The 27,860-nt window shown below is 43.2% G+C and overlaps 1 protein-coding gene across 1 annotated transcript in view; it reads right to left on the bottom strand.

Annotated features, from left to right (window-relative positions):
* The window catches only part of RELN (reelin), a gene marked incomplete at both ends in the record, with an annotated part of 268,207 nt that extends 241,229 nt beyond the window's left edge, over window positions 1-26,978 (bottom strand). The window contains one exon of the mRNA XM_079534561.1: window positions 26,750-26,978. Within this exon, the coding sequence (XP_079390687.1) occupies window positions 26,750-26,978 (229 nt within the window). The remainder of the gene's footprint in view (window positions 1-26,749) is intronic.
* Window positions 26,979-27,860: the final 882 nt, after the last annotated feature.

Below are 27,860 nucleotides of genomic sequence, written 5' to 3'. Positions count from 1 at the left end.
AAATTATTCTTGAGTTAAATTCTCCCTTTTGAAAACTGTATTACAAAATAAAAACAAAGAATCAAGAAAAACTGGGGATTTCTTTGCACTAAAAGTTTTCGTTCTGCAAAAGCTGTATATTCTGATATAAATTATTCCTGCTGCAGTTGTTTTTATTTCATTTCTTAGAGGGTACATGTACACTTTTTCTCCACTGTAATAAGTCTTTGGTTTTTTTTCCTCTCTTATGTCTGACATATTTTTCCTTATTGCCAATGATCAAATAAACATGACTAAACACAGCTTTTCTGTGAGCCCACTTGCAAAAGTAGGTTGGGCAATGTATTCATTTTGTTGTTTATATTAGCCTATTGAAAACCAGAATGAGTTGGCACTTTCTCAAGTCCAGAAGAATAAAGTCAAAATGAAAGTGAGCTGCCATTGGCAACGTCACTGAGCAGATTTGTGTAGAGCTGCAGGGCTCACCTGCAGTTATGGAAGCAATCTTCTCCAAATTTCCTGGCAAAGAATTAAGCTATGTGTTTTACAGTGTGCTTTGGACTACTACTTTCTCACCAAAGGACAACTTCTAAAGGTGCAAACCATGCCCTTGTCCTTGTTATTAGATGGACAGTGTGCAGTCTCCCCATTAGTAAGGAGAGATGTACTCTATGGGGCCAGATTATATCTAGCTACCTCAGAAACTCTGACAGCAGAATAGCCCATGGATGTGATTTAAGCAAGGGATCTTGCAACTGGTATTTATGGATGCAGAGTAACAACCAACCTGTAACATTTCTCATGCTCATTCTCTTTTCCATTAAAGTTCGTGTTTGCTTTTTGCAGCAGCCAGAATTACACACTGCGCAGGAGAAAGGCTCTCTTCAAAAGGGAGAAAAAAAGCCTGCATCAAAGCAAGATTTCTACCTTGGACCACAGAAAATTGCTCAGCCAGGATGTTATTATACTCAAGGCATTCTCAGACAGCTGGGCCTCATTATAGGCAACAGAGCTTTAGCCATTAACTTTGGAGAGAGTACGATAAAGCACTAAACGCAATGAAGATAATTTAAAGCATGTTAAGCAAGAAAATGAAACAGTACAGAGCACTGCTAGTGCTGTATGATAGGCATTATTTCATGGATGCTGGAACATCATGTAAGCGTTGGGACAGTCTCTCCTATGGGTTTTTGCTTACCTTCCAGCCCAGCAGAAGGAGGAACTGCTAACAGGATGAAGAATCAGGAAGAAGTTGGCAGCCCTAGGGCTTTGTGGGCCAGAAAGAACAAGGATGCCCTGTGAGGGCATGGCATCTATTCCACAACCCCCTGCTGACTCCCACTGCCATTTGTTCTGCCAAAGAACAAACCAGCAAGGCAGAAGCTTTCACAGAAACTGAACAGTAAGCAATATTCAGCTTTATAAAGTAAAACTCAACCTGCCCAATGCCACTTTCAGCCCCACCGGTTGGCAATGCTGCACTAAGAATTCATTTCCCAGGACTCTGGACACGGTAAGTCTGTTTTCTTTGAGATGACAGATTATTCACATGTGAGGCATAACCAAACTTAAAGAACAGAATCCTTTAGAAAATTCTGAACTTTTTCATAGTCTTAGAAAAGAAACTCTCCATCATCGGTTGCTTGTCTTGCCCACCACTACAGCTATGTTTTGGAATTTATCTCAGGCTCAGCAGTCCCATTCCAACAGGCCTGTCAGGATTATCTTACCTTTCCTAAAGATTCTAAGACTGCTCTTGAGATCTTTAGTTTATTCATCATAAAATAACACAGCTCCAAGCCAATTCAGGTTAAACCTCAGACTAAATTCAGGAGTGGCTTAGTCCCAATCATTCCTCAATGTATCTCTGCACTTCTACAGACATACATCATTCTTGGAAAGACAAAATTTCAACCTTCAGCCTCCTGAGTTTGCTCAAGTTTCAGCTTGAGTGTATTATTGTGAAAGGTTCTCTTAAAGACCTTTGACAGCCGTGCCAAGACTTTAAGTGATTAGTTCTGAAGTAGGTTTTATGAAAGAATGAACAATAACAGCAGAAGGTCCAGACATTAATATTAACCTGTAATAAAAGGCATGATGTTCAAACGATTCCTTGAAATAAAAGATGAGTACCTGGTCCTGCAGTGCTGGAAGAACCACATAGCTTAGATTACATCTAATCAGGCAAAATGCAGATATTAAACATTTATGAGCAGCTCTGGTATATTCTGAATTAATCAGTTCTGCACATTTAAAAGTTTTAATATTTAATGCCACTACCTCAACAGTCCTGCAGAAATATTAAACTTTTTAGAAGTCCTTTACAAGGAATAGCCGTAACATCTGAATTGGTGTTGTGAGGTTTGCACCAGGCTGCATTTTGTGGAGAACCACGACTGTAAGATAATGAAATGCAACTGAAATTCTCAACGCTTTCACCACACCATGACACAGGAACAAGGGCAGTCATAATGAAAATAACAATTACTAAGCTAGGGGTAAGTACATCTGGAATCTGATTAAGTCTCGTAGGCATGATGGATTACTCATGAAGGCTTACTAATACCATACTTCCATGAAATCGCTCTGATGAGCATAAATGGCACGCTAAAGGCATTTCAGATATTGCAGAGTATTAGTGTTAGTGTGTTAGTGTAGTAAATCTCGAAAACACCAGCTGTGGTAAGCAAAAATATTTATAGATATAGATATTTATCTGACCACAAATTCCCTGACTGTAAGGAGCAAGCATAATGAAATCTGTCTTCACTTCCAGCAATGGTGGTAATTTTAAAAACAATATGAGAGATGTTTTCGTCATTTATTGTAGTTTTAAAATAGACATGAAGTCTTTATCTAGAAGAGGCTGAGACATATAAAATGCTGATTCAATTATTAAGATGCATGTTTTGATCATAAATTTAATTATGAGATTCCCTCTCTGTTCTCAATGAATAAAGTCAAAATTCCTTGGAAAATCACAGAATCACAGAATCACAGAATTGTAGGGGTTGGAAGGGACCTCCAGAGATCATCGAGTCCAACCCCCCTGCCAAAGCAGGTTCCCTACAGCAGGTCGCACAGGTAGGCATCCAGGCAGGTCTTGAACATCTCCAGAGAAGGAGACTCCACCACCTTCCTGGGCAGCCTGTTCCAGTGCTCCGTCACCCTCACCGTAAAGAAGTTCCTTTGCACATTTGTGCAGAACTTCCTATGCTGCAGTTTCCGGCCGTTTCCCCTTGTCCTGTCTCCACTCACCACTGAAAAGAGTCCGTCCTCGCCATTCTGCCCCCCACACCTTAGATATTTATAGACCTGGATCAGGTCCCCTCTCAGTCTTCTTTTCTCAAGGCTGAACAGACCCAGTTCACTCAGCCTTTCCTCATAGGAGAGATGCTCCAGGCCCTTCACCATCTTTGTGGCCCTCCGCTGGACTCTTTCCAAGAGATCCCTGTCTTTTTTGTACTGGGGAGCCCAGAACTGGACGCAGTACTCCAGATGAGGCCTCACCAGGGCAGAGTAGAGGGGGAGGATCACCTCCCTCGACCTGCTGGCCACGCTCTTTTTAATGTACCCCAGGATGCCATTGGCCCTCTTGGCCACGAGGGCACACTGCTGGCTCATGGCCAACCTGTCGTCCACCAGGACACCCAGGTCCCTCTCTGCAGAGCTCCTCTCCAGCAGCTCATCCCCCAACCTGTACCGGTGCAAAAATCCTACTTAAAAGAGAAAGGAGTAACAACCACCCCAAACTACAGAACTCGATGTTGGATAGAAAATTGTAGGAGGATAGCAAACCCAAGATTTGAAACGTACGCTCATTTTCATATCACTTTGAACTATGTATGCCTAGAAAGGGAAACTCTGACATGGACTTGAAAAGGTAAGAAACTGCTTTAAGAAATAGATTATTAATAGATTACAAACCACAAGGACACCAGCCACCTGGGTGTTGAACTGGATCATCCAGAAGATTTCTCTAACAGCAAACGTAATAGAATGGCTTATGTTGGAAGGAAAATTAAAGATCCTTGAGCTCCAATCCCTTCTGTGGACAAGATTGCTGCTTACAGTCACATCCAACCTGGCCACATGTCCACCACATTTTTCTACCCTGACTGCATACCTAGCTGTCCCAGAATGGGGAACTCAATGTGTTCCATATAAACCCCAGAAAAATTTTTAGAGGGACACTCATGAACATGGACAATTTGAATCAGTTCAAAATAATGTCTAATAATGTAAAGATAAATTAAAAAAAAAAAAACCACATTGCAAAGCTTCCAAAACACCCAGTTATTTTATGAAAAAATATCCCCATATATGAATATCATTATATTTCACCTACGTACATCTTCCCTAATTTTTTTTTCAATAAATAGAAGAAAAATGCTGAAAAATAGACCAAAGTGAACCTCTTATTGGCTGCATATGTTGCTAACAATGTTAGGGAGATTATTTTTATTTATTCCCCTTGAAACATGGGGAAAAAGATTTGATTAGAACAGAGAAGAATTTGAGGAAAATTTCAGACAATTATGAAAGGAAATTATCTAACAATCTGTTCAGATTTAATAATGGCAAGAAAATATTCAAACAAACAAGAAAACCCACAAAACTAAGCAAACCTGAAGGCAATAAAAACCAGATGTATTAAAAATGAAGTGCATAGAGACATAGCTCTTCAAGATCAGTAAGCAATTGGTTGTTGTAAGCAATGATTTTATGCCTTCACAGGCAAATCATGAAGGTAGCAAGGGGATGGCAAAGAGTTCCTAAGCACCCTTCTAAGGCTGAGGATCTCAGGGGAATTGTAGCTACTACAATTTCTGTGAGCTTAAGAGAGCAGTTCAGCCATCTGCGAACTGGTACTGACAAGCTCACAGAAAAAAATAAATAAATAATAAGATAGGAACTGTGGTTGCAAAGGTAAAATAGGAGATGTAGAAAACGTTAGCAGGGAAAAGCTGTAGGAAGACTGCTCTTACTCTTGCCCCAGCACAGTGGTCTTACATTTCAGGAAGAAGCAGCAGATAGTTCTTTGTGAGCAATCAGGATTCACTCTCCAAAGTAATAATTACATGTAGGAAATTATATTGCAGCTGGTCACATTACACTCATAAGCTGCAGAAAAATAAGGAGAAGCAGTTTTTCTGTTTTTCTGCACAGCACAGAAAGCTAAAATAAGTACTTTGGGTATCACAGCAGGTTCAGCATACTTTCCCCAGAAGAATGATTAACGTCTAGGGGAAGTAAATGCAAAGGCAGGGAAAACACAGCTTCCACAAACCCTCAGCAAATTTGATGAGCACCGATTTACACTTGTCATATGGGGGGCAGCACCTCCTTCACCTAGATGATATCCTAAAGAAGAGACTGGGAGAGATTAAACAAGTGAGAGTGGGGAATGAGTGATGTGCACATTTCTAAGTTAATATTGTAATAAATATCATCCATGCAGTGCAACACAGACATACCTATGCCATTCAAGTGATTTACACATAGCTTTGCCTCTTTCTTGCAAACCAAATTCCTTCAAACTTATCACAAATGTAATTACAAAAGGGAGGAAACCAGCAGGTCCCTGTGGGCAATCTGTGAGGTACACACATACAGAACCGAGCTGAAAAGCAGACAAGTTGAAAATACTGTTTTGAAACATGGGTTTTTTTCAGCAACAATCTGTTTCAAAAGAACCAGTAATTATAAAATAGCCATACATAAGTCTGCAAAACATCTGCACACCATTTTAATGAAAGAAAACCTTTAAAAAACACTGATCAAAAAGGTAATATTGTTGGAAGTTATAAGCAAATTCAAAGGGATATTTGAAAGGAAGCTGTCCTCTCAGCTGAAGCTAGAGAACTGCCTGGATTCTTCTGTGCTATGGGGGGCCAAGGAAATAATACCAAAGCTGTAATTGTAAAGCATATTGGAAAGGCAGGTGCCATAGTTTATTGTTATGCTAAAATACTTTCCACAATCTTCTATAGCAATTGCAGCTTTCTTTTACCAGTGTGTAATAATTATCCATCTGATTAGCAAATGTAACCACCTGCAGTCAACTGGCTTACCAGTTGTGCTACTCCTAAGGATGAAATACCTTTAAAAACAGACAACATGATGTTTTTTATTACATTGTTAAAACTATAACACACTTTCATCTATATAGTTTCATCTATGTTGACAGAAAGAATACTTGAAATGGTGTGGAATCATTTCTACTCTGATAAAAAAAGTGCTCAGAAAATGATTTTCCCAAACATAAAGAAGTGTCCTAAAATGGCTTCAATATGTTTTAAGACATGAGGTAGCTCAGTCCAAATTCCAACAGGACAATCATTACAACTTTTTTTTAATTGCTTACTATATCCATGATGCTATGGACACCCAGGCACCTTGGAGAACACATTTTAATACACACTCATAGTTTGTGGCCAAGTGCTTATCCCCTTCTCTCCATCTTCTCTCTTTTCTTTTTTTCACCCTGCTGATTACACGCTTGCCCTGGACCACTTTACAACTAAGGTTCAGGTTTTGACCTGGACAGCCTAGATGGCTGAACAGAGAGGAACCTGTTGAGGTTCAACAAGAGCAAGTGAACAGTACTACACCTTGGGAGGAATAAACGCATGCATCAGTACAGGTTAGGGGCTGACCTGCTAGAGAGGCTCTGCAGAGAAGGATCTGGATGTCTTGCTGGACAACAGGTTGGCCATCAGCCAGCAGTGTGCTCTTGTCACCAGGAAGGCCAACAGTATTCTGGGGTGCATTAAGAAGAGCATGGCCAGCAAGTCAAGGGAGGTGATCCTACGCCTCTACTCTGTTCAGGTGAGGCTGCAGCTGAAATACTGTGACCAGTTCTGGACTACACACTTCAAAAAAAAACAAAACACGACAGGGATCTCCTAGGAAAAGTCCAGCAGAGGTCAACAAAGATTTTTAAGGTTCTGGAGCACCTCCTGTACACAGAAAGGCTGCAAGACCTAGGGCTGTTCAATCTGGAGAAGACTGAGAAGGGATTTCATTACTGTTTATAAACATCTAAAGTATGAGTCAAGTCAATGGAGGCAGACTCTCTACAGCTGTGAGCAACAGTAAAACAAGGGGCAATAGGCAGAAGATGAAACACAAGAAGTTCCATACTCACACAAGGAAGAATTTCTTCACTGTCAGAGTGACAGAGCATTGGAACAGGCTGCCCAGTGTGGTTGTGGAGTCTCCGTCTCCAGAGATGAATGGCCACCTACATGTGTGACCTACTGCAGGGAACCAGCTTTGGCAGGAGGTTGGACTTGACAACCTCTAGACATCTCTTCCAAACTCTACAATTATATGATTCTCTGCTTTTCTGTCTGAGCTAGCAAATTTTCACAGCGATTTTGATAGAATGACCTTGTTTGTATCTTTTCTCGCACCAGACAACTGAATATTTAGTAATACTGCCAAACTACCTCACTATCCTCCTATAAGAAGCACCAGTACCACACTTCTGGACATCTATTTTCATTCAAGTCTTTATGTGTCTATTGGCTTGAAAGTAGTTTATAGATCATGTGTTCTTCTCCTTTCTTCATTGTCCTACCTCTTTTTTCACCAATGTCTGCCCTTCTACTCTGCTCTAGTGAGACCCCACCTGGAGAACTGCATCCAGTTCTGGAGCCCTCAACACAAGAACATGGAGTTGTCAAAGAAAGTCCAGAGGAGGGCCATGAAGATAATCAGGGGGCTGGAGCACATACCCTACAAGGACAGGCTGAGAGAGCTGGGACTTAACAGTCTGGAGAAGACTCTGAGGAGACCTTATAGCAGCCATCCAGTACCTGAAGAGGCCTACAGGAAAGCTGGGGAGGGTCTTCTTATCAGGGCAGGTAGTGACAGGATAAGGGGAAATGTCTTTAAACTTGAAGAGGGCAGGTTTAAACTAAATATTAAGAAGAAATTCTTCACTGTGAGGGTGGCAAGACACCGGAACAGCTTGCCCAGAGGGGTCATGAATGCCCCCTCCCTGAAAGCATTCAAGGCCAGGCAGGATGGGGGCTGTGAGCAACCTGCTCTAGTGGGAAGTGTCCCTGCCTACAGCAGGGGAGTTGAAACTACATCATAAAGGTTCCTTCCAGCCCAAACCATTCTGTGATTCTACAATTTTATGAATACAGAATCACACTTGAAATTCAGTATTTTATTTATTCACTTTTGACTTGCAGCTTCCAGCCAGGCTGGATGTGGCTCTGGGCAGCCTGGTCTGGTGGTTGGTGACCCTGCACAGAGCAGGGGGGTTGAAACTAGATGATCATTGTGGTCTTTTTCAACCTAGGCCATTCTATATTCTATGATACTTAGTACTGGTGTTTCCCCCAATTGATTCCATTAACAGGTTTCAACTAAATATGATGAAAGTGTAAATACATTAAAATTAATGTGTTACCATAAATCCTTAGAAAAAAATCACTGATGTGATAAAGACTTATTCATTTCCCAGGAAGAGAAGGCTGTCACAGCCATATTAGTAGACAACAGAGAGTCCACACGAGCATAAGAAACCATGCTTCAACTTCAGGAAGAGAACCATTCACAGCTTGTACATTATTAGATGAGGAAGAATCCCAGCTCCAGAGAGAAAGCAACATGGAACCACACAAATAAACTTTGCTTGTAAACTACTTGGAGAGGGAAGCAGTTTTTCTTTCTGCTGGTGAGAGACAATCCTACTTTATTTTACTGGAAGTACAGATGGCTTCACAAACGAGGCTGGAAAGTTTCATTTTCTGCCATGTTTCACATCATTATAACATGCAAAATCATTGCCAACAGAAACCTTGGAAGTATTCCTCCAGTGCAATGTCCACGGTGCAGGTCACTAGCTAAAGTGTTAGAGGCCATCTATTTTCCTTATAGCAGTGTTTTTGGAAAGTGAAGATACTTCACTACAAATAACCCAGAAACTAATACATAAGAAAACCAGTTACTTTTATCTTGACATAACTATTTAAGAACTCACTATCCTACATAGTAATGAAAATCATACACAAAATTTTCAAGAGAAATATGGACTGTAACTCATTTATTTCACTAAGAAGTGAGGATTGAAATAAAAGAAAAAGCAAGTGTGGGAAAGCAACTTGTGTTGCAAGAGGGCAGCTGGAGCACACAAGGCCCACGCAGGTTTTAGCCATGCCTTACACTGAGGCTTCTCCAGAGTAGAGGTTTCACTCTGATATCAAAGCAAGTCATATGATTTTCATCCCATTTGCACCATTTAATTTGCTTTTCTCCTCCTTCAGATAGAAGAGCTGCAAGCAGCAGGGGAGATCTCGCAAAAGAAAACTCCCTAAATAAATATATAGATAGATAAGTTTATTTCTGTAAACAGAAGATTCCTGCCTGTGCACGGATACAAAGAAAACAAGTCTCCTGGGGACTCCGTCACTCTGCGAGGTATTGCTGGTACTGCATCCACCAGCAAGGTGCTGGGATCCCCTGGAAGCCCTTCGTGCAGATAAAATCCCTTCTCCTCAGCCCACGATACTCATTTGACCCCAAATGCGACAACTGTGTAAACAATTGTCACAAAGTCAGGCTGGAGGAAACTGAAATTTGCAAAGAACTACATTTTGAAGATTGAATTGGGAATTTTTATAGTTGGGATTTTTGGAGGTTTCTGTATAGGGATCAGATAGATGGAATATAGGGGATAGATGAGTAGCTACTCTAAGTGCCCAAATTCCTTGGTATCTTTTCCAAGTTGCCCTCTGTCTGAATCAACATCTTCCACTTTTCCTATTCTCTCAACTGAAGAACTTTTCCACCTCCCACATGGAACTAGGCAGGATGGAGAATGAGCACCCAAGACCAAGTCTGCACCCAACTGAGTGCCCACCATCAGCTTAGGTAGACACAAAAGTAATTACTAGAAATTAAGAATTAAGGATCAATTTGCCAACTGCTCTGCCAGTGGCTCAAAAACACCTACTGAAGACATTCTGAAACACTGTTATAAGACAGTTTTTTGAAATGTATCTCCTCTTTGCATTCAGCTCTCATTGAGAATAAGTTGATGCGTCATTCGGAGGCTTGCATCAACCATTTTTGGCTGATTGGTTTTAAATCCCCTAATCAGCTTACTGTCCAAATAATTGAGCCGTGTGGTAGGGAAGGCCCTTTGAGGTGCAAGCAAAGATTTCATCCCTCCAGGCACTGCAGCAAAATGCAAACCAGCATTCCCAGAGCCTGGCTGCCTGCCCCACACTCCAGCTTTCATCTGCATGTGTAGTTAATGGAATTATGGGCCACCTCTATTTTTCCAATTGATACAATATACATGTAGGTTTGAACCAGAGTTGTAGTAGTTATGTATTTTTCTGCATTATCTAACATTGAAACACTGAAGTTCACTCATTGGCCACTGTACAAAACAACAGGGGACACTGATCCCTACAGAGGGAGTTTAGATCAGAAGTAACATTTGGAGTGAGGAAAATATACATTAGTGAGGGCTAACGTGGCATAATATAGGCACACAGAAAGGATTTATGCTCGCACAGGCAGCCCACAGCAGGATGTAAAAATCAGGGGGGCATCCTGAGAGGTAATTTCATCCCATGCTGTCTTTGCTTAGAAGGACAGAACTACTGCTTGCCCATTGGGGTGATATAGCTGCTATCTGCAGGATTTCATTCCTGTCCATCCCTAGCTGCTCCTGATGCAGAGGCCCCTTAGGAGGGTGTAATGCCAGTTTACAGCAGAAAAAAGGCACTGACGAAGTTTGCCTACACCCTGAGCTCCCACCTTCCCCTGTTGTGGTCTCAGATGGCTGCCTCTTCCATCTTCCCACAGCCCTCCACAGATAAAGGAGAAATGGGTGAGGAGCTCTGTTTTCCTCTTCACTCACAAACTACCATGCCCTGTTTTTTATATCTTACCTTTATTATCTTCTTTTTATTATCTTCCCTGTTTCCTGATTCTCTGTAATTACATACTGAGACGTCAAACAGTGAAGCAGGGACTGCTTTTGAAGGCTTTCATAATTAGCTTTTCTATTGTGTCCTCTAATACCTTCTCTGGCTTTAGACTTTTTTTCTGTTCACAACCTCCTGAACATATGGTGGTAAATATGCAGCATGCTGTGACTTCACCTGGAGTCTACTTACAATATATCTGCAATGTAAATAACAGACTTTGTGTCAGTCAATTAATCACACACCAGCGGTTGGCAGAGGGCAGGCAGATTGCAGGAAGAGAAATTAGTAAGTGGTGTCTTGATTAGTATTGGACTTGAAACTATTAAACATTACCTAAGCCAGAGTTCATCTGTGGTATCACTGCTTTTGCCTAAAAACACTTTCCTACAAATGTAAGAGAGTCCAAGTTTCCTTCCTAGCATAAAGACTCAGCTCAAGGCCAAGTCTCCAGCTCTACAGGACTAGTTTGCTAACATTTCACCCATCAGAATCACAATCCCATTTTTACCAGCACAAACATATGACTCAAATGCAAAAGTCATGCAAAAATGAAATTGAGTGTAAAGCGATACCAGAGAGATAAATAAAATTTAAGCATTACCACTCAAGTCTTTCTAAATGTGGAACTAATAGAAAATGAATTACTTTACGAGCACATTTTACTTTTCTTATTGGGACAATATATATGTGCAAGACAAAGTACTTTGTTTACCTGATTCACTTTATTGAAGTCCAGTGATTCACAAGCATGTCATCAATTATAGTCACAAACAAATTGCTTTGTGTTTTAAAAAAAAAACTTAAAAGGTACTCTTCTTCAGTTGAACTCTTCTAATTTGAAGATCTTCAAGAATTCTTTGTGGTACATTAACATACTTGGAATTGCCATGGAAAAGAAATGAAAATATAAAAACAACACACCTAATAATTAAAAGGACTAGTGTGGAGCACAGCATAACACTACACTAGATCAGCTTTTGGCTTAAAAGCCATTGTCTTCTGATGATCACTAGCTCAGGATTTCCATCAAGCCTTCAGGTATTTAGCATCTTTATGACCTGCACCTCTGTGTTAGGACTGATTGAAACTAACCAATACACTCAAAAGGGAGCAGGACCAATAGTGTAATTGGAATGACTTAGAAAAGAGCCCGTTAACCTATATTTGTTTCAGGGAAAATTTTATTTTCAAGCATAACATGAAGAAGAGGCAACCACACCACAGAAATGTGAAGAACATTTAGCATAAGTCTACAGTGCCCTGCTATGCCAACGAAAATAGAGTAAATCAACAGAAGCAATAAATGCCTAAACACACATTTTAATGTTATGGACATTACTACGCAGTGTACCTAATCACACAAATGGGAAATTTAGATGGCTACAGGATAGCAGCTCTCATAGATATGTAAAAGTTGCAAGATTAATTTAATAAAAAAAAAAAAAAAAAAAAAAAGCATTTTAGAGAATGCAGTTTTGAAGAATTTAGGTGGGTAGTGCAGAAACCAGAAAGAGTCAAAGAGCACCAAGCAGCTATTTGAGGAAGTTAGACAGCAGATTCAGAGCATCTTCACAGGAGTCAGACTCAGACTTCTCCTCTCAGATCAGAATAACTCCAGTGGTGGACACACCACCAGGGTGTGGTATTGGTGCCAGGCACCCAAAATACAGAGGCATTTTTATCTCCTTGATTAGCTCTCCTAATCACAAACGTTTAATTCAGACCTACCCACACTTTTGGAGCTTGAGTGGCACAGTGCACCACTGGTACTGTGGCAGGCTCTAGGAGAGTCAGCCCAAGCCCAGCCCACATGAGGAACAGGGCTGTGGGGTAACACTTGCTCCATCTTGGGCAGCCCAGCCATTTCAAAGATTTAAATTTGACATCCTCAGCTGGGTGCAATGGAAAGACTTTCCTCCATTCAGGCCTCGCCCGGGGAACAAGACTTGAATAGGAAACAAAGACAAGCCCTGAGGCAGAATACCTGGTAATATTTCTAAGTTGATTTATAATCATAATGCTTTTGCCCTTAAAAGATCAAATAAGTAAGATGGTGTTACGATTAAGGTGCAGAATATCTAATTTGAGATGTGTATAAAAGGAAATCAAGGAGTGCTATCCATCAGGAAGATAAGTGAAAAAGGATCAAGTCTTCCCCCATCTTTGCTATAAATCTTTCACTGAGAAGAACTAATGGCATATAAAGAATAAGAATTTCAAAAAAATAGAAATGAAAAAGGAGACATGTTAAACACTACCTAACAAGCTTCATGACATGAGCACAAAAGTTTTAAATTCAATGTCATAAATTCAGTACCTTCAAAAGATTCAGCTGCTACGTCCTTAGACACAGTGCTGTGTAAGTCAAGCACAATGTTAAAAGGCACCAAAATCTTTAAGAGGTGTTAAATATTTTAAATTCATATATCCAACCCACAGAAAAGCCACAAAAGCATCATCAGCCATTTCCCCCCCCTTCCATCACAATGTAATAGTTGTACCATATTTCCTACAGTTTACAGACAGCCCTAACATTTTACAGAGAACGGCCCTTGTGAACACAGTTGTATGTAGCCATCGTGTCTACTCCAACACACCAAAACATGCTGAAATTAATCCCTGCATATGTTTAAATTACCACTTGGAAAGATTTGATTTCGAGCATTTCATCTACCCGCAGAGGCAGCATACACTGATTACTCCTTATAGGTATTTTCATAGAAAAGTATGTTGTTCAGAAATACTCAATAGTGCGATATCGCTGCATATATAACCTGCACTTTTGGTTTTACATTTAGGGCACACAGGCTGCTATTTTCTGTTTAAATGTTCTAATCTTCTTAACGGTATAATCAAGCCTCTAATATATAACATTAGAGTTTATATTTAGAAGGAATAACTGTCACGTTAGTGGTGACGGACATATCTCCATTCATCTGGCTGAATTACCCTGGATAAATCCTTTTCCCCAATTCATTTTTGCAGAGGCAGCAAGCAGCTTTATTTTATTTAAAAGCAAGTCATACAGTTGCAAGATATTTATAGCCAGTATGTAAAAATCCTACTTTAATTATGAGAAATGCTTCTCTCTTCCTCCATCTCCCTCAGAAGGTATTCCAGCCATTTTTTTTTAATGACACAGGATTTTGCATGCTATACACTGAAAAAAGGTATTCCTCTTCAGAATAAGTCACAGAACCTTAAATTATGTTTGCATTCTTCAACAACTCCGTGTTCTTGGAAAGTAAAAAATGAGACTTCATTTCCTTTAAGGAAGTTCAGATTTGTGTAGCACGGGGATCTTTTTCCCCTAAGCAGAACTGAGAGTTCTCCCAGCATTTCCTAGTTCCCCCACATATTAACAGCTACATAACACATAAAAGTGGCCCTGCTGATACAAAACTTAAGTCAGGACTAAGCCACAGAAATGAGCTCTTCCTAGGAGATATCAAGGGGGGGAGGGGAATTTTCCAGACACCAGGCTTTTGGGCCATCTTCCAGCATATGATAGAATTATTTTAGGCTTTGCCATCACACAGACAGTAAGTATAATAAATAGCTGCTAAATACCCAGGATCCTGAAATACATATTAAGATCTCTGCCACCTCACTCACATATACTTTCTTGTTTGCCCCTTCTTCCTATTTAGAAGAACACAGTAAATCATTATTCACCCAACATGGGCAAGTAACTATTTATCCCAGCAGCAATCTGATTGCCTGCAATGGAAAAAAAGAAAATCGAGAACCAACAAAACATCCAGGATACACAACAAAGGGGATCATGTAATATGCTCTTGAATATGTAACCAAAAGAAGGCTCAAACAATTTATTACCACTCTGTTGTACTTTCATTATATGTAAACACTTCCAAATTGTTCAGGAGAAACAGAAAACAGTAAGAGAAACAGTAATATTTACAATCATTTCTGCTTTGTCCCAGCTAGAAATACTGTGTAAGGAAGCAGCAAGTAACATCAGCAACTAAAAAGGCCAACAGTCCTAGTCTGCTCATTACAAAGGCCCTAATCTCTCTTTAAACCAAAGCACAGTGCTGCTGACATAAAAAGAGACACCAAAAAATATGACACACCTCTGATTTAAACCCATTATGATCACTTCACATACAAAACGTGATAAACACGTCAAATTCAGCAGAAGAGATGAAAACGGAGTTGATGTACAGCTGAGATGCTGTACATGCTTTCTACCATAGCTCTTGCTTTTCTGTTGATATATCTGCCCAGCAGTTTAGGAGGAAAGTGACCAGCTAGAAGTTATCAATACAGCTATACTGTGCAATCCACAAGCTCTGATTTTTTAAAAATCAGAGAAGAGGGATGTAACACTGTAAGATGATTGCAGATAATACAGTTAGGTCATGTTGGACATAATAATCTTTGAGGCTTTTTCCAATCTGAGCAATTCTATGATAGAAAGTACAACAATGACAACAGAGCAGCAAAGTTCTAGGCTGCAGCAAATGAGGACTTATCAAATACAACAGCTACAGGCACAGAAACAAAGGAAAGAAGCTGCTTACCCTACAAGACCTCAAGCACACAAAGACCACTAACAAGACACACCTGTCCTCCACTTCCAACCCTTAAATGAGGTCTGCGAAGGGGTGGATCCTGTCTCCACCTTTTTAGGTCACTCAGTGCACTGCATACACTTGGGTTTTCCTGGATCGGCTCTGCCCTCTCACCAGGTGCTCAATCACTGCTTCAAGCCATCATTTAGCATTTCCACTACAAGGGGAACTGCAGAACCACAGAAATGTAGGATGTCCCGAGGAAAGATTACTAAGCCCACCTCCTGGCTCCACAAAGGGCTTCCCAAAATTCAAACGTTATGTCTGAGAGCACTGCTCAAACGCTCCTTGAACTCCAGCAGCTCGGCGCCGTGCCCACAGCCCTCGGCAGCCCGTTCCGCGCCCACCGCCCCCTGGTGCAGAGCCTTTCCCGAGCCCCTTTTCCCGCCCCTCCCCTGACGCAGCTCCATGCCGTTCCCTCGGGCCCTGTCGCTGTCACACAGAGCAGAGCTCAGCGCTGCCCCTCCGCTCCCTGTGAGGAGCTGCAGCCGCCATCAAACCTCCCCTCGGCTCCTCTGCTCTGGGCTGAGCAAACACAGGGAGCTCAGCCGCTCCTCACACCTTGCCCTCAGAGCCTTCCCCACTTTCATATCCCTCCTTTGGACGCTGTCTAATAGCTTCATGCCGCTCTGATGCTGTGGCACCCGCACTGCACCCAGTGCAGGAGGTGAGGCTGCACAGCACAGAGCAGAGCAGGACAAGGCCTGCCCTTGCCTGCTGGCAGTGCTGGGCTGCTGCCCCATAGGGTATCATCGGCCTTTTGGGCTGCCAGGGCACAGAGAAGAATCCAGTCAGCAAAGAATCTCTGTGTTGCGCATCTTTAAAGCAGGGGCTCAATCCCTTTTCACTTTATCTGTAAATATCACACCTACATTCATGAAGTTCTCTTTGTCTGTGCAGACATGACATTAGCGAAACTGTCCTGAGTAAAAATGAACTAGTATTTGTTCTGAGAGTTGTGTTAGAAATGTTTCCTTCTGGAGCAATGTCCAACCTTATTCTGTTCAATGTCTGTTAATTATGTCAGCACTGTGTTTCCCTCACTGATAATGCAGACTTTCTTCTAAATACATTCCATTTCCCAATTGCCCTTTCTAGGCTTCTTGGGACTGATTCAATAATCCATTATTTTTACGCCTTGCTTAACAAATCTGGATTAAAACTTTGAATGATATTAATTTACAACACTTAAGGTCCAAAGTGACTTGCCTAGAATGGGATGAAATCAGGGTCATTATCCTAAAAGCCACGCACTATTTTACTCAAAACACCAGGAGAGCACCTTTCATTTACAAAGGAAAACTGCAGTGAAGGCAGAAACTTCCGTATTGGTTGTGGAGGCTGATGGTGGTAGAGGGGTGAAATAAAGTCAAGACTAGACAAGGAAGACTGGAAACACCACTTCGTGCTGCACCATGTATGCTGAGCTTCATTGCACTTGGTTATCCCTCCTGACTCCACCTTTCTGCAGCAGAAACCTGGGGTCAGCCTCACTCTGAAGCAGCACTGCCATAACAGACAGAAGCCACAATTCACATGCTCATTTGGAGAAGAGATTCATCAAATTTTCCAAGGTGTCAGATGGAATATGGGATTTTTGTTTGTCAAGAATCTGCCAGTCTTAAGATTGTATGTACTACACTCACTAGCTTCTGTATGAGCACTGTGCATTGAAAAAAATCTCCATGCTCTAGAGAAGCAATCCCCAACAAACCATATATAAATACATATTCCCTATTTCTGACTATTTGCCTGGAGTATATTTGGTAACTGCAATAAGCGCAAACTTTGTAGATCTGTAATGAAAGGTCAATAGTTGTGGTGCAGTTCACTAGAGAACCCAGCAGTGTTTCTTAGCAGTTACAGGTGTCCAATGAGGAAATGTACTGTACTGCAACTAATTCTTCAATGTTGTTTTTTTGTCTTTTTTCTGGAAGAAATTTGCTGCAAATAGCAGAAGAATTTGCTCTCTGATATCACCAAGTGGGAAATAAAAAGGAGTTTCTGGAAAGTTGGGCATTGGGTTTTTAGGCAAAGACCCAAAAGAGGAGTAGCCAGTTTGTAACACACAAGTGCCTCTGCTCAATGACAGTTTGGACTTTTAATAAGATGATCTGTGCTAAGAAAATAGCCAGATGCCATAGCATTGGCTTTCTCTCAGTAATGAATGGCGTGAAAGCTTGCTAACATCTGCTGCCACTTGATGAAACAAAACTTCCATCTCCTTGACTGGGAAGGTCCACAGATGCTCAATGAAGCAATCGGGGCTGCCAGAGGCTGGAGAGGGACCAGCCCAAGCCCACATTTTTTACCTCCTATGGCTGAGGCAGTTTCTGCAAACATCACAGCCCCAGTACAATTACGTAATTTTCACCCCACATTAGCAATATGCTGCAGGAAAAATAGGCTAATGAAGAACATTAAGGATTATTTCCCTTAATGAAATAAGCCTGCAATTCTCATTGCCAATTTCTATGTCTGCTCTGAACAGTTTTCCCGTTTAAGGTGGGCAGCTCTGTAAATATCATTCCTTGGGAAGAAAGAAAAAGGTAATTTTAGAGATGTGGAGGTCTATTTATCTAGTCAAATGGATTCTTATTCTGTAGATGCAGTGTAAGAGGTTTTCAAGTTTGTAAGCAGAAATGTCCTCTAAATGCAGATATCCAGAAGGAGCAAAGTGATACATCTTTTCTAAGGCTTTTTTTACCAAAGGACTGGACTGGAGAAAAGATTTCTGCTGAGGAAGAAAACTGAATAGTGGCTGAATGTAAAGGAAAATGTGGTCAGTGTATACATCAGAAGCCCCATAGCAACTGCAGGTATCATTACAGAGAACAAGTTTGTTACCTTGGAAATGGCAGTATTCCTACCAGCTGCACTTCGGTGCCTTGAAGAGCTAATTATTATTCTCTTATTTATTTGGGGAACAAATGTGAGAGGAGTCATGAGGGTTACTTGTTTGAATCAAATCTGTTCAGTGGCCGGAAATTAAATGGTCAACTTGTCAGAAGTGAAACTATTCAATTTTTGGTTCAGTGACCAAAATGAAAAGAAAAAGAAAGAAAAAGAGATCAGCTAACATGAAAGGAGAAGTACTGGGGGGTTTAACAGACGCCAAAAATTAAAATATCAATTCGATCAATATGAAAATCTTCAGTGAACACAGAAAAATTAGATAAAGAATATTGTTCAAGCAGGAAGGTCTCATTCCATTTTCTGATTATTCAGTTAACTTCTTTCTTTCCCTTTTCATAGTCAGTTTCAAAATTGAAATACTTTTCCAAAGCGAAAATCAGAAATTTGCATTGAAACTGCAAAGTATTTCACATTCTTCACTAGTTTCTACTCAGAGACATTGTCCATTTTTGTCCTCCTCACAAACCAATTATAAATGAATTTCTTACTCATTACAAACATGGCAATTCTAGATGAACAAATTATATAGTCCTGTTTCTTATGGGAACAATACTATCATCTAAAAACCCTTCTGATGGGCTATCAGGAATGAGCAAATCAACAGTAGCAATTGGAAAACAGAAAAATATTTGCCAGAAGGTTTTGTTCTTGATACCATCCAGAACAATGCTCTTCATGCTGCCATCTCTGGGGGCTAGAGACAGAATTATCACTCTACAAAGATATCTAACGTTGGCATTTAAGCAGATACCCTTTCTTTCAAAAATACTAGAAAGGTGTTTTTACAGAACTTGATAGTAATGACTCTGTGACCTGACACCCCACAGAGAAGCCTGCTTGCTGCAGCACTTGCTGGGCAGTGCTTTGTAAGACCTAGATCTTTGTATGGGTCAGTGGTGCTGTCTGGTTTCTTTCTGCAGTTCACGGTATTGAAAATCATTTCACCCTTTGTCCAGATGAATGTGTCTAATTCTGGAAGGAGGCTTGTTTTCTCTAGCAGCATATTTCCCCTGTGAGATAGGAACACTGGAAGGTTATTCTGGCCTGGAAACTGCCACTTGTTTAGTCAGAAAGATAAATATTATCTATATTTCTTGTTCTTTCCTATCTATTGTATTGTCCTGGAGAGCAGTGGGAAAAGTGGAACCAAATGGCAGAGACCTTGCCAAGCCCAGTGACGTGATGAATGACTTCTCACATCCCAGGGCCTGACACGGGGAGAGGCTACAGAGGGTTGTGCTGCTGTTTTCGGATGTTAAAAGGCTGATCACCTGCTCATTGCTCACATTTATCACACAGAGAGAGCTCTCAGGGACAGGACACACACAGCAAACCCAGTGCTGCCATGAAGTATTCCTTTTCAGTAGTATGGCCAATATACGTAGAAAACTGGTTTTCAGCCTGCATCAGCTGACTGTGTCCTTGGTGACTCACTTATGATTATTGTACCAGACATGTTGAATGCTGAGGCCAGAAAGTCTCTCTCAATTATGGAAAGATAATCCCAGGTTTCTCTAAGCTTTCTGAACAGTGAGTGTTATGCATTCTTTTTCCCCTCTTCCTTCCTTCCCCTCCACTATGATGCAAATGTTCAAGGTCTCCCCATATTTCCAGGGAGCATCCAACATCTGCTGCCTGTGGGCAACCACCACAAAAATCTCTTCCAACCCAAGCTGAGGCTGGGAACTGGAGAGGAATGAAGGATGCGTGGCTACAAGGAATAATGTGTCAGAGCTGGTGAGCAGATCTCCTTCATGTTTGCGCATCCTAATGCTTCTGCAAAAGAAGTGAGCATGGCAATAGCTTCCCCTAGACCTGGAAGGCTGGAATTGTTAATAAGACTTCTCATTGCCAGGTAAACCCCGAGGTACTTGTCACCCTGGGGCATGAATGGACAGGTGTGGGGCACCAAAGCAATGGTGCAGTTCAGAGAAACCTGCAGTACACATCATATTATGAAGGAGGCCAATGTAGAAGGCTAGAGGGGTGGAAATTTTTTTATTTCTGTTTTTATAGAAGGTAAAGGGTGAAGCTTGCACCTGAGTGGAGATGGATTTGATGCCTGCTGTCACTTCAGGCTCTCACAGATAACAGACATGAGCTGGAAAAGCTCCACTGATTTTTTGCCCTGAGATGATGCTTGTGAAAATCCCACAACCAATATTAGTATCAAAGTGCCTAGTCAGAAGGTGGGAACCGCCTGCTTTGTTCCCTGGTCCCCACCACGATGGAAAGTCTGCCAAGAGAAACTTTACAAAGACCTTGGTAAAACAGCCTCTGCTTTGCAGTAAGCCACTGGAAGTTTATGAGTTCCTCCACACAGCCTTTACAGACTCCTCTTGTTTTCCATGTTAATGCATAGAATCATAGAATCATAGAATAGCTCAAGTTGGAAGGCACACACAAGGATCAGAGTCCAACTCCTGGCTCCACACAGGACCGTCCAGAATTCAAACCCTACGTCTGAGGGTGTTGTCCAAATGCTCCCTGAACTCCAGCAGCTCGGGACTGTGACCTCTGTCCTATGGGATGGCTCAGAGGGGTTTCTGCCCATGGAATGCCATCACCTTTTGATTTGGCATAGCTCAAATTGCACTAACGGTGTGATGCACTCTTGGGCTTTCATTTTCCAGGGAAGGGTGAATGGATACGACAGCAGGCTTGACAAGAAGGAATCAGGAAAGAACATCCCAAGGCCTCTTCCACAAGCAATCTATTCTTGGGCCTTGACGGATGTTAAAAGTTGCATTGTAAGAGTTTGTGTTTATCCCAGTGGCCACTCACAACTTGGGAAAAAAAAAAAAAAAAAGGGAATGACACAAATATTCCAGAAACACGTTTGCACTCTATGCACTTTTTATGCCAGATGAAAAGGCAGGAAATGTTAACACAAAGAAAGGAAGCATGTTAAAAAGACTGAAACTTTCATCACAGACTATTGAAATTCTCAAACCAAGGACTACTAGGAAAGGTTGCTTGTTCTCAGAGGTAAGACAGTGCTGTTTCCTTTCCTCTTTATGCAGCAAAGATTCATGACAAATCCAAACCACAGCTGTAGAGCAGGAGGCAAAAAGCTAATGAAGCTTGTGCCAGAACACATCTCTGTCGTATCATCAGGTCTGTCATCAGATGGAAAATCATACCTCCATTAGTCCATGTTCACATACTGTATTATTGCGCTGTATTGAAGTGTGACATTATGTCACAGGCAGCGGTCTTTAAAAATCCAGATCAACAGAACAGTGAGGAAAATTAGAAATGTTGACGGTCAACAGTCATACTCTGTTCTACCTGATGAACCAGCACGGCTTGGGTAAAATGGTCATTGCAAAAAGATTAGAGAAAGGAGCTACATGTCATCACAACACAGTAATCTACTTCCACACTGTTTATTGGTCCACTTAGGTCCTGAAGTTTTATATCTTGCTACATGTACAAATATACACGTAACATAAATGTGTGATGTAATGTAATGTACATATGCATACATAAAATTACAGCTACTTGTTATTTATAGAAAAAGTAGCTTTTAAAAATAATCTACTTAAAAGCTGTTGTCATGGACAGATTTTAGCAATGCATTTCATAGATGAACTGTATGTATTCAAAATCACATCCTTCAAACTTGAAGAAAGTACATGCAATATTTCCAGATCGATTTTTAATGCACAGTCTGCCCCATGCAGACCAATAACACCAGCAATGCCATTTCTGTCCTGCAGTCAGATGTCACCTGGCAAATGTGGGTCAGGCCAGCACACTGTGCTGACTGCAATTGCTGTTATTTGGGGCAATCAACTCTCCTTTGCAGGGATAGCAGCCCCCCGATGGGGGCAGAAAGGGTTTAAGCAGAGATTACATCTCCTGTGAATTTGCAAGAAGGATTCATGGAGGCCTTTGTGGGCCATTACCTCCATTTATAAATCCCATGTCTGACCGTATCTATGGTTGAGCCATCTGCTGGCTGCTTATCTGGCCCAGGAATGAGAATGATGGCAGCTGATCCCATTAAAATTTAACATCTTCCCCAGGAAAATACCTCAATTTTGTCTCCCTTTTTCTTTCAAGGTTACCATTCCTCATCAACTTGTGGTCAAGAGATCTTCAGAGCAGAACTCTATAAAACTTTCGTGTTCATGTTACTTTAACTCTGGGACTGGACAAGAGCTTCGGAAATAGAACCTATTGTCTGAGGTCAAGATTTAAATAAATAAGGTTCAGATCTGACATATTCAAACTGCAGACTGTAGAGAACAGACCGCGTTATTCAGAAGTCATTCCTGCTTCTACAAACTCCGGTTTGTGCAAGAAGATCCTAAACAGAATGGAAAGCAGCTGGGATGAACTCTTTGGGCACTGGGGGATGAAGGTTTTTCTCTGAGTGCCCCAGAAGAAAAATTTGATGGGTTATGAAACCTTTACACCACTGCAGAATTTTGCTAAAGACCCAGTAGGAAAGAATGGACTTGAACACCCAGCATCTGTCCCATTCTTGATAACTCCCTTGCTGTTGTTATCAATTGCTAGCCTCAGGGTTTTAATTTAAGCATCCTTTAAGAGTTAACTGTACTCCTATGAACAGAACTTTCTACACAGCTCAGTAATTTGGAACAAAATATTAATGAAAGTATCCATTCTTACAAATATGATGGCAAGGTGTAAGCAGATGAGACCAATGTTTTTGAGGTAATATCCAGCAGAAGTTTCTAAGAACTGACATAATTCACAGAATGATGCTGGAAAGCTTTCACCAAAACATGCTCTTCCCTTACCAGTGCACATCACATTCTCCACACATTTTACTACTAGTGGCTGACAGAAAAGCTTTGTACACTGTGGCATAACTGATAGAGAAGATGCCATAACAAAGTGCCTGGACCTTCCTGACAATCCTATTTCTCTGTTCCTCAAGCAGCATCACTTTTACTCTCCTGTTATTTGCTCTCACCCCCTCCCTCATCTCAGATTCCAAAACATGCTTTTTATTTTTTCCTAGTCTGAACAGTCAGATTTTACCATGCAGATACCCACCAGACCAAGCTGGTACCAGGAATGACGATACTCCCAATGAAAACAGGCATTGAATCACAACCTGTATTTCTTAAATACAGGGCTAAGTAACAAAGGTGCACTTGGCTACACTTTAAACAATTTCTTATCAGTGCTGGACGAGTGTGTAATTACCACTTAAAATAGTTGAAAACTTCTTTTCTTTTTTTGCAACCTATCAAAGCAGTGGTTCCACACAATATACAGTGTGTCCAAGAATAGTAACAGCCATTGATGGGAACTGATAACATTTGGGAACTGAAGGTTAATCAGTTCTGGAAAAAAAAAAAAAAAAAGGAACAATGGAGAGTGAAATAGGAACTGAAGTCTCATTAAAGAAAACTATTTTAAGGCTAGAATTATGAGTGTTGACATCAATCATGGGAAAAGAGTTCAAACTTGTTCCTAAAAGATCTAAATAAGAAGCCTTGAGAAAAAAAGCTTGTTTTCTGCCCTGTTTGCAGTGACAGCAAAACCTTTCTTTTTGAGAGAGAGATAAGGAAAAATACTGTGTGAAGGATCTCTTTGCACTGTTTTAAACCCTACCAATATGAACGTTTATTTTAAGTTCTCTGTGATGGAGGGCAGTGAGGATTCAGTGTTCAGTCAGGCTGATCCTTCTGCACGTGTTTCCTTTGTGTATTTCCAAGGCACAAATCTGCCTGCAAACTGTGGGATGCGCTCACAGCACCGAGGGCAAATTGGTGTGAGTAACCAAAACTGAGCACAGATTGAAAAGAAACACACACACAAAAAAAGAAACTTGCAGGAAGATTTTGGGCTCGTAATTTTTTTTTTTTTTTTTTTTTTCTTAAAGGAATGGCATTCTGCTCTGTAGATTGCAGTGGGAAGCCAGGGAGAAAGTGGGATCACTTCAGAACTATGAGCAAGCCCTGATGCAGCCCAGATCTGAGCACACCAACACCACTTGGCTGGAAGGGAGCTGAGCAGGTGCCTGAGTTAAACAAGTGCACAGTTTGTCAGTTTGGATTTGAGCAAATGCATAAGTGCTTCACCAGCTCAAGCACTTAATTAGATTTGGAGGAAAAAAGCCAATTCAAGGTATAAAAGGCTGTCGAAAGCAATAAAACTGTTTACCAATTTCAAATCGGCCCTGTATGTAAAGAGCATATTTATGTGCAGCATAGTTCTGTTCCCATTCAGTCAGTGTGTGTTTAAATATTTAGTGAGCGCGGGAAGAGGGCCAAACTGGGAGCAGTTTTAGGGGTTAGGGGTGAAGTGCTAAATCCCAAAGTATCCAATTTACCAATGCAAAGTAGGGAATACCATTGTCCTCACTTTACTTATGAGGTTCAGTGTCACAGGGAAGTGAAGTGCTGGACCCAACGTGCCAGAGAAGCAGCTTGGAGAAGCTCCATTCTCAGCCGATGCCCACATGTCCCCACGGGGAGCTTTCCTCTCATGGGCACAGGGCAGCACTAGGGACCGCTGGGCAGACAGATGTGAGCCAGTGTCACAGCTCTGTGTGCAAACACATTAACAGAACGCTGTAAGCTGATTTGCGTTTGGTATTTCTTCTTTTCCAGCCCTTGAGATAAGGTTTCACCCAATTCACTCATCTCTGAATTTGGTGCTTGTGGGTTCTGCTGTTACCGAGGGAAGAAGCAGCCAGTGCAGAACAGCCCTGCTGGATTCTGTGCTCGGAATGTGCTCTCTGCACAGGTGGGTTTCCATTGCGCATCTGTACATCTCCCTTTGTCCTGTGCTCCCGTACTGCGTTCGCAACTCCACCTCACAAGTCTGCCTTTAAAGCCTGGTGTTTCGAACAGTAAATGCTGAAGCAGTGCAGAGTGGGATTTGCCAGTAACATTAAGCTGCATGACAAACAGCCCAGATTACTCCGGATTGTTTTTTCGGGTTATAATTTCATTTATTTTATTGGTGCTACTTTTAACACCGATAATTGTTTCGAGATATTCAGACGAGACGTTTCAAAGTATCTACCGGAATAGGTGTGCTTGCTCAAGGGTACATCACCGCGCCGCACGGAGCCAGCGGGCACTGCCTCTGCCTTTGTTTTGGCACAGCCAAGTGTTCCATCAATGCACGGGATGACAAAACAAGCTCCCATGACAGGCTGTGAGCAGGGCGGGCTCAGGGCAGGGTATACCCACACATCGTGATGCACGAAAGCATTAGCGCCAAGTTCAGCCCGAGCTCTGTGTGCCCAGGATGGGGCCGTTCCCCCGCGCCGGGCTTCGGCTTGTCTCCCGGCGCAGCGCGGTTCTGTCGCTTAAGCCTCTGAGCCGCGGTATGAAAAATGCAGAGCTTAAAGCTAAGGGAAATTCGGGACTGTTTTGTTTTTTTTTCGCTCTCGAGTCGGGGGCGGGCGGGTTGGATGCAGTGCGATCGGTCCGAGAGAGGATACGGGGCTCTGAGGGGAAACCGAGCGCGACGGTCACGGAATTTACGTACAGGAATCGTTAAAAAAAAGATAGCGACACTTTTATAAAAAGTTTCATATGGATTTTGTAAGAACTGCGTTGTTAAAGGCTACACAAACACTTCAGCGCTCCTAATCCGGTGAGGGGTGTGCGACGTTCGTTCTCCCGTCCTTACAATAGGAACGAAATCCATCAGAACATCCGCATCCCTCCGAGATTCTCTGATTTGCTTTAAACTTAAATTCTAAGCCGGAACGCATCAAAGGCAGCAGTTCGACTCCATCCATAGCCAGGGACCGCCCAAGGTGTCTTACTCTGAGCAGGACGCTTTCAATAAATATTTACTTTTTTTTTTTCTGGCTTTTTATTGTTTATTACAAATCAGCGCTTATTACGTAGCGTCGCAAAACCTCGAGCGGACGCAAAGAGGGGAGAAGGATCCGCCAGTACACCTTGAAGCGGCCATGAATTAGAAACGTTCCTCACCCGAAAGTTTGCCTTACGAAGAGGCGGCGGTGGGGCTCTGTCGTTTCTCCTCACCTCGGGGTGCCCACAGAGAGCGGCTGTCGCGGCGTTACCCGCCCGACCTTCTCTCCCCCTCCCCCCCGCCGCCACCTGTGAGCGCGGCTCCCGCATCCCCCGGGCGCGGCCAACTCCGGGCACCGCGGGCGGCACCGCGCACCCCAGCGGGACGCGTTCTCCGGCTCCCGAAGCGGGGACGGACGGGCACCAACTTCGGAGCGTCGGGATCCGCCGCCGGCTACGCAGACCGGAGGGAGCTGCGGACGCCGCGGGTGTCCCCCGGGGGATGCTCGCAAGCTTTCAACGCGCGGCCGCCACTTACCGTGGTACTCCTGGCCGGGCACGTAGGCGGCGGGGTTGCCGGCGATGTGGAGGGCGATGAGCACCTCGCCCTGCTCGCCGTCCCCCTCCAGCTCGCCGTGGTGGGTGCAGAGGAAGAAGAAGGGCGAGAAGCGGGCTCGGGGGGTGGCCGCACGTCCCGCCGCCAGCAGGGCTCCCAGCGCGGCCAGAAGGCAGGGCCAGCCCCCGGGGACGCCCCGCCGCCGCTCCATGCTGCTGCCGCCGGCGCCGCTGGGGCATCCAGGGCACGGCGGGGCCGCCGCGCCGCTCCGCTCCTCTCCGCTCCCCGCGGGACGGGACGAGACGCGACGGGACGGGACGGGACGCAGGGCGGGACGGACGGGGCGGGACGGGGCGGGCGCTGCCCCCCGCCGAGCCCGCGGAAGTTCGGGGAGCGCGGAGCGGCGCGGAGAGGAGCGGAGCGAGGTAAGGGCGACCGCGGCCCTTCCGCGCCCGCAGAAGGTTGCGCTGCCCCGAGCGGCTCCGCCGTCCCCGTCTACCGCTGCCGGGGTGCGGGGCTCGGAGCCGGGAGTGCGAGGGTTGGGAATAATTTATTTCCCCCAGTGTCGGGGTGGGAGGGAGGGGAAGGTCCCTCCTCCTCCTCCACCTCTTTCTCCTCCTCCGCCGCCGCCGCCCGCTCCTCCCGCTCCTCGCTCTGCGCGCCGGGGTGCGGTGATGCCTCTGCGGAGCCGCGGGCTGCTGACCCAGCGCAGTCGCTGCCCTTTGTCTGTCGCCCGTCCCTGCCTCCGGGTCCCCGCTCCGGCCCCTGGCGCTGCTCCCGGGTCCCTGCTCTGCTCCTGCCGCCGATCCTGCCCCAGTTGCCGTCCCGGCACCTGAGTCCCTGTGCCCCCGTCCCGCTTCTCCAATCTGTGTCTCTCTGCCTCTATCCCTGTCCCGCATCCTCAGTCCCCGTCCTACAGCCCAGTCCCTGTGCACACACCCCAGCTCTCTTCCTTTTGCCCCTAGCCCTCCTCCCTAGTCCCTGCCCCTCTCTCTGCCTCTGTCCCTCTCCCTGCCCCAGCCCTGTCCCTGATAGATGTGCGCCCAGTTGGTTTGTCCTTAGATGTTCTTCCCACACATACACAGAGTTCTTC

This window comes from Tetrao urogallus, assembly GCF_951394365.1.
Source record: "Tetrao urogallus genome assembly, chromosome: 1".
In the NCBI taxonomy this organism is placed as follows: domain Eukaryota; kingdom Metazoa; phylum Chordata; class Aves; order Galliformes; family Phasianidae; genus Tetrao; species Tetrao urogallus.
Note: the sequence above shows the minus strand (reverse complement) of the source record. Positions and strands in the feature narration are given on the sequence as shown.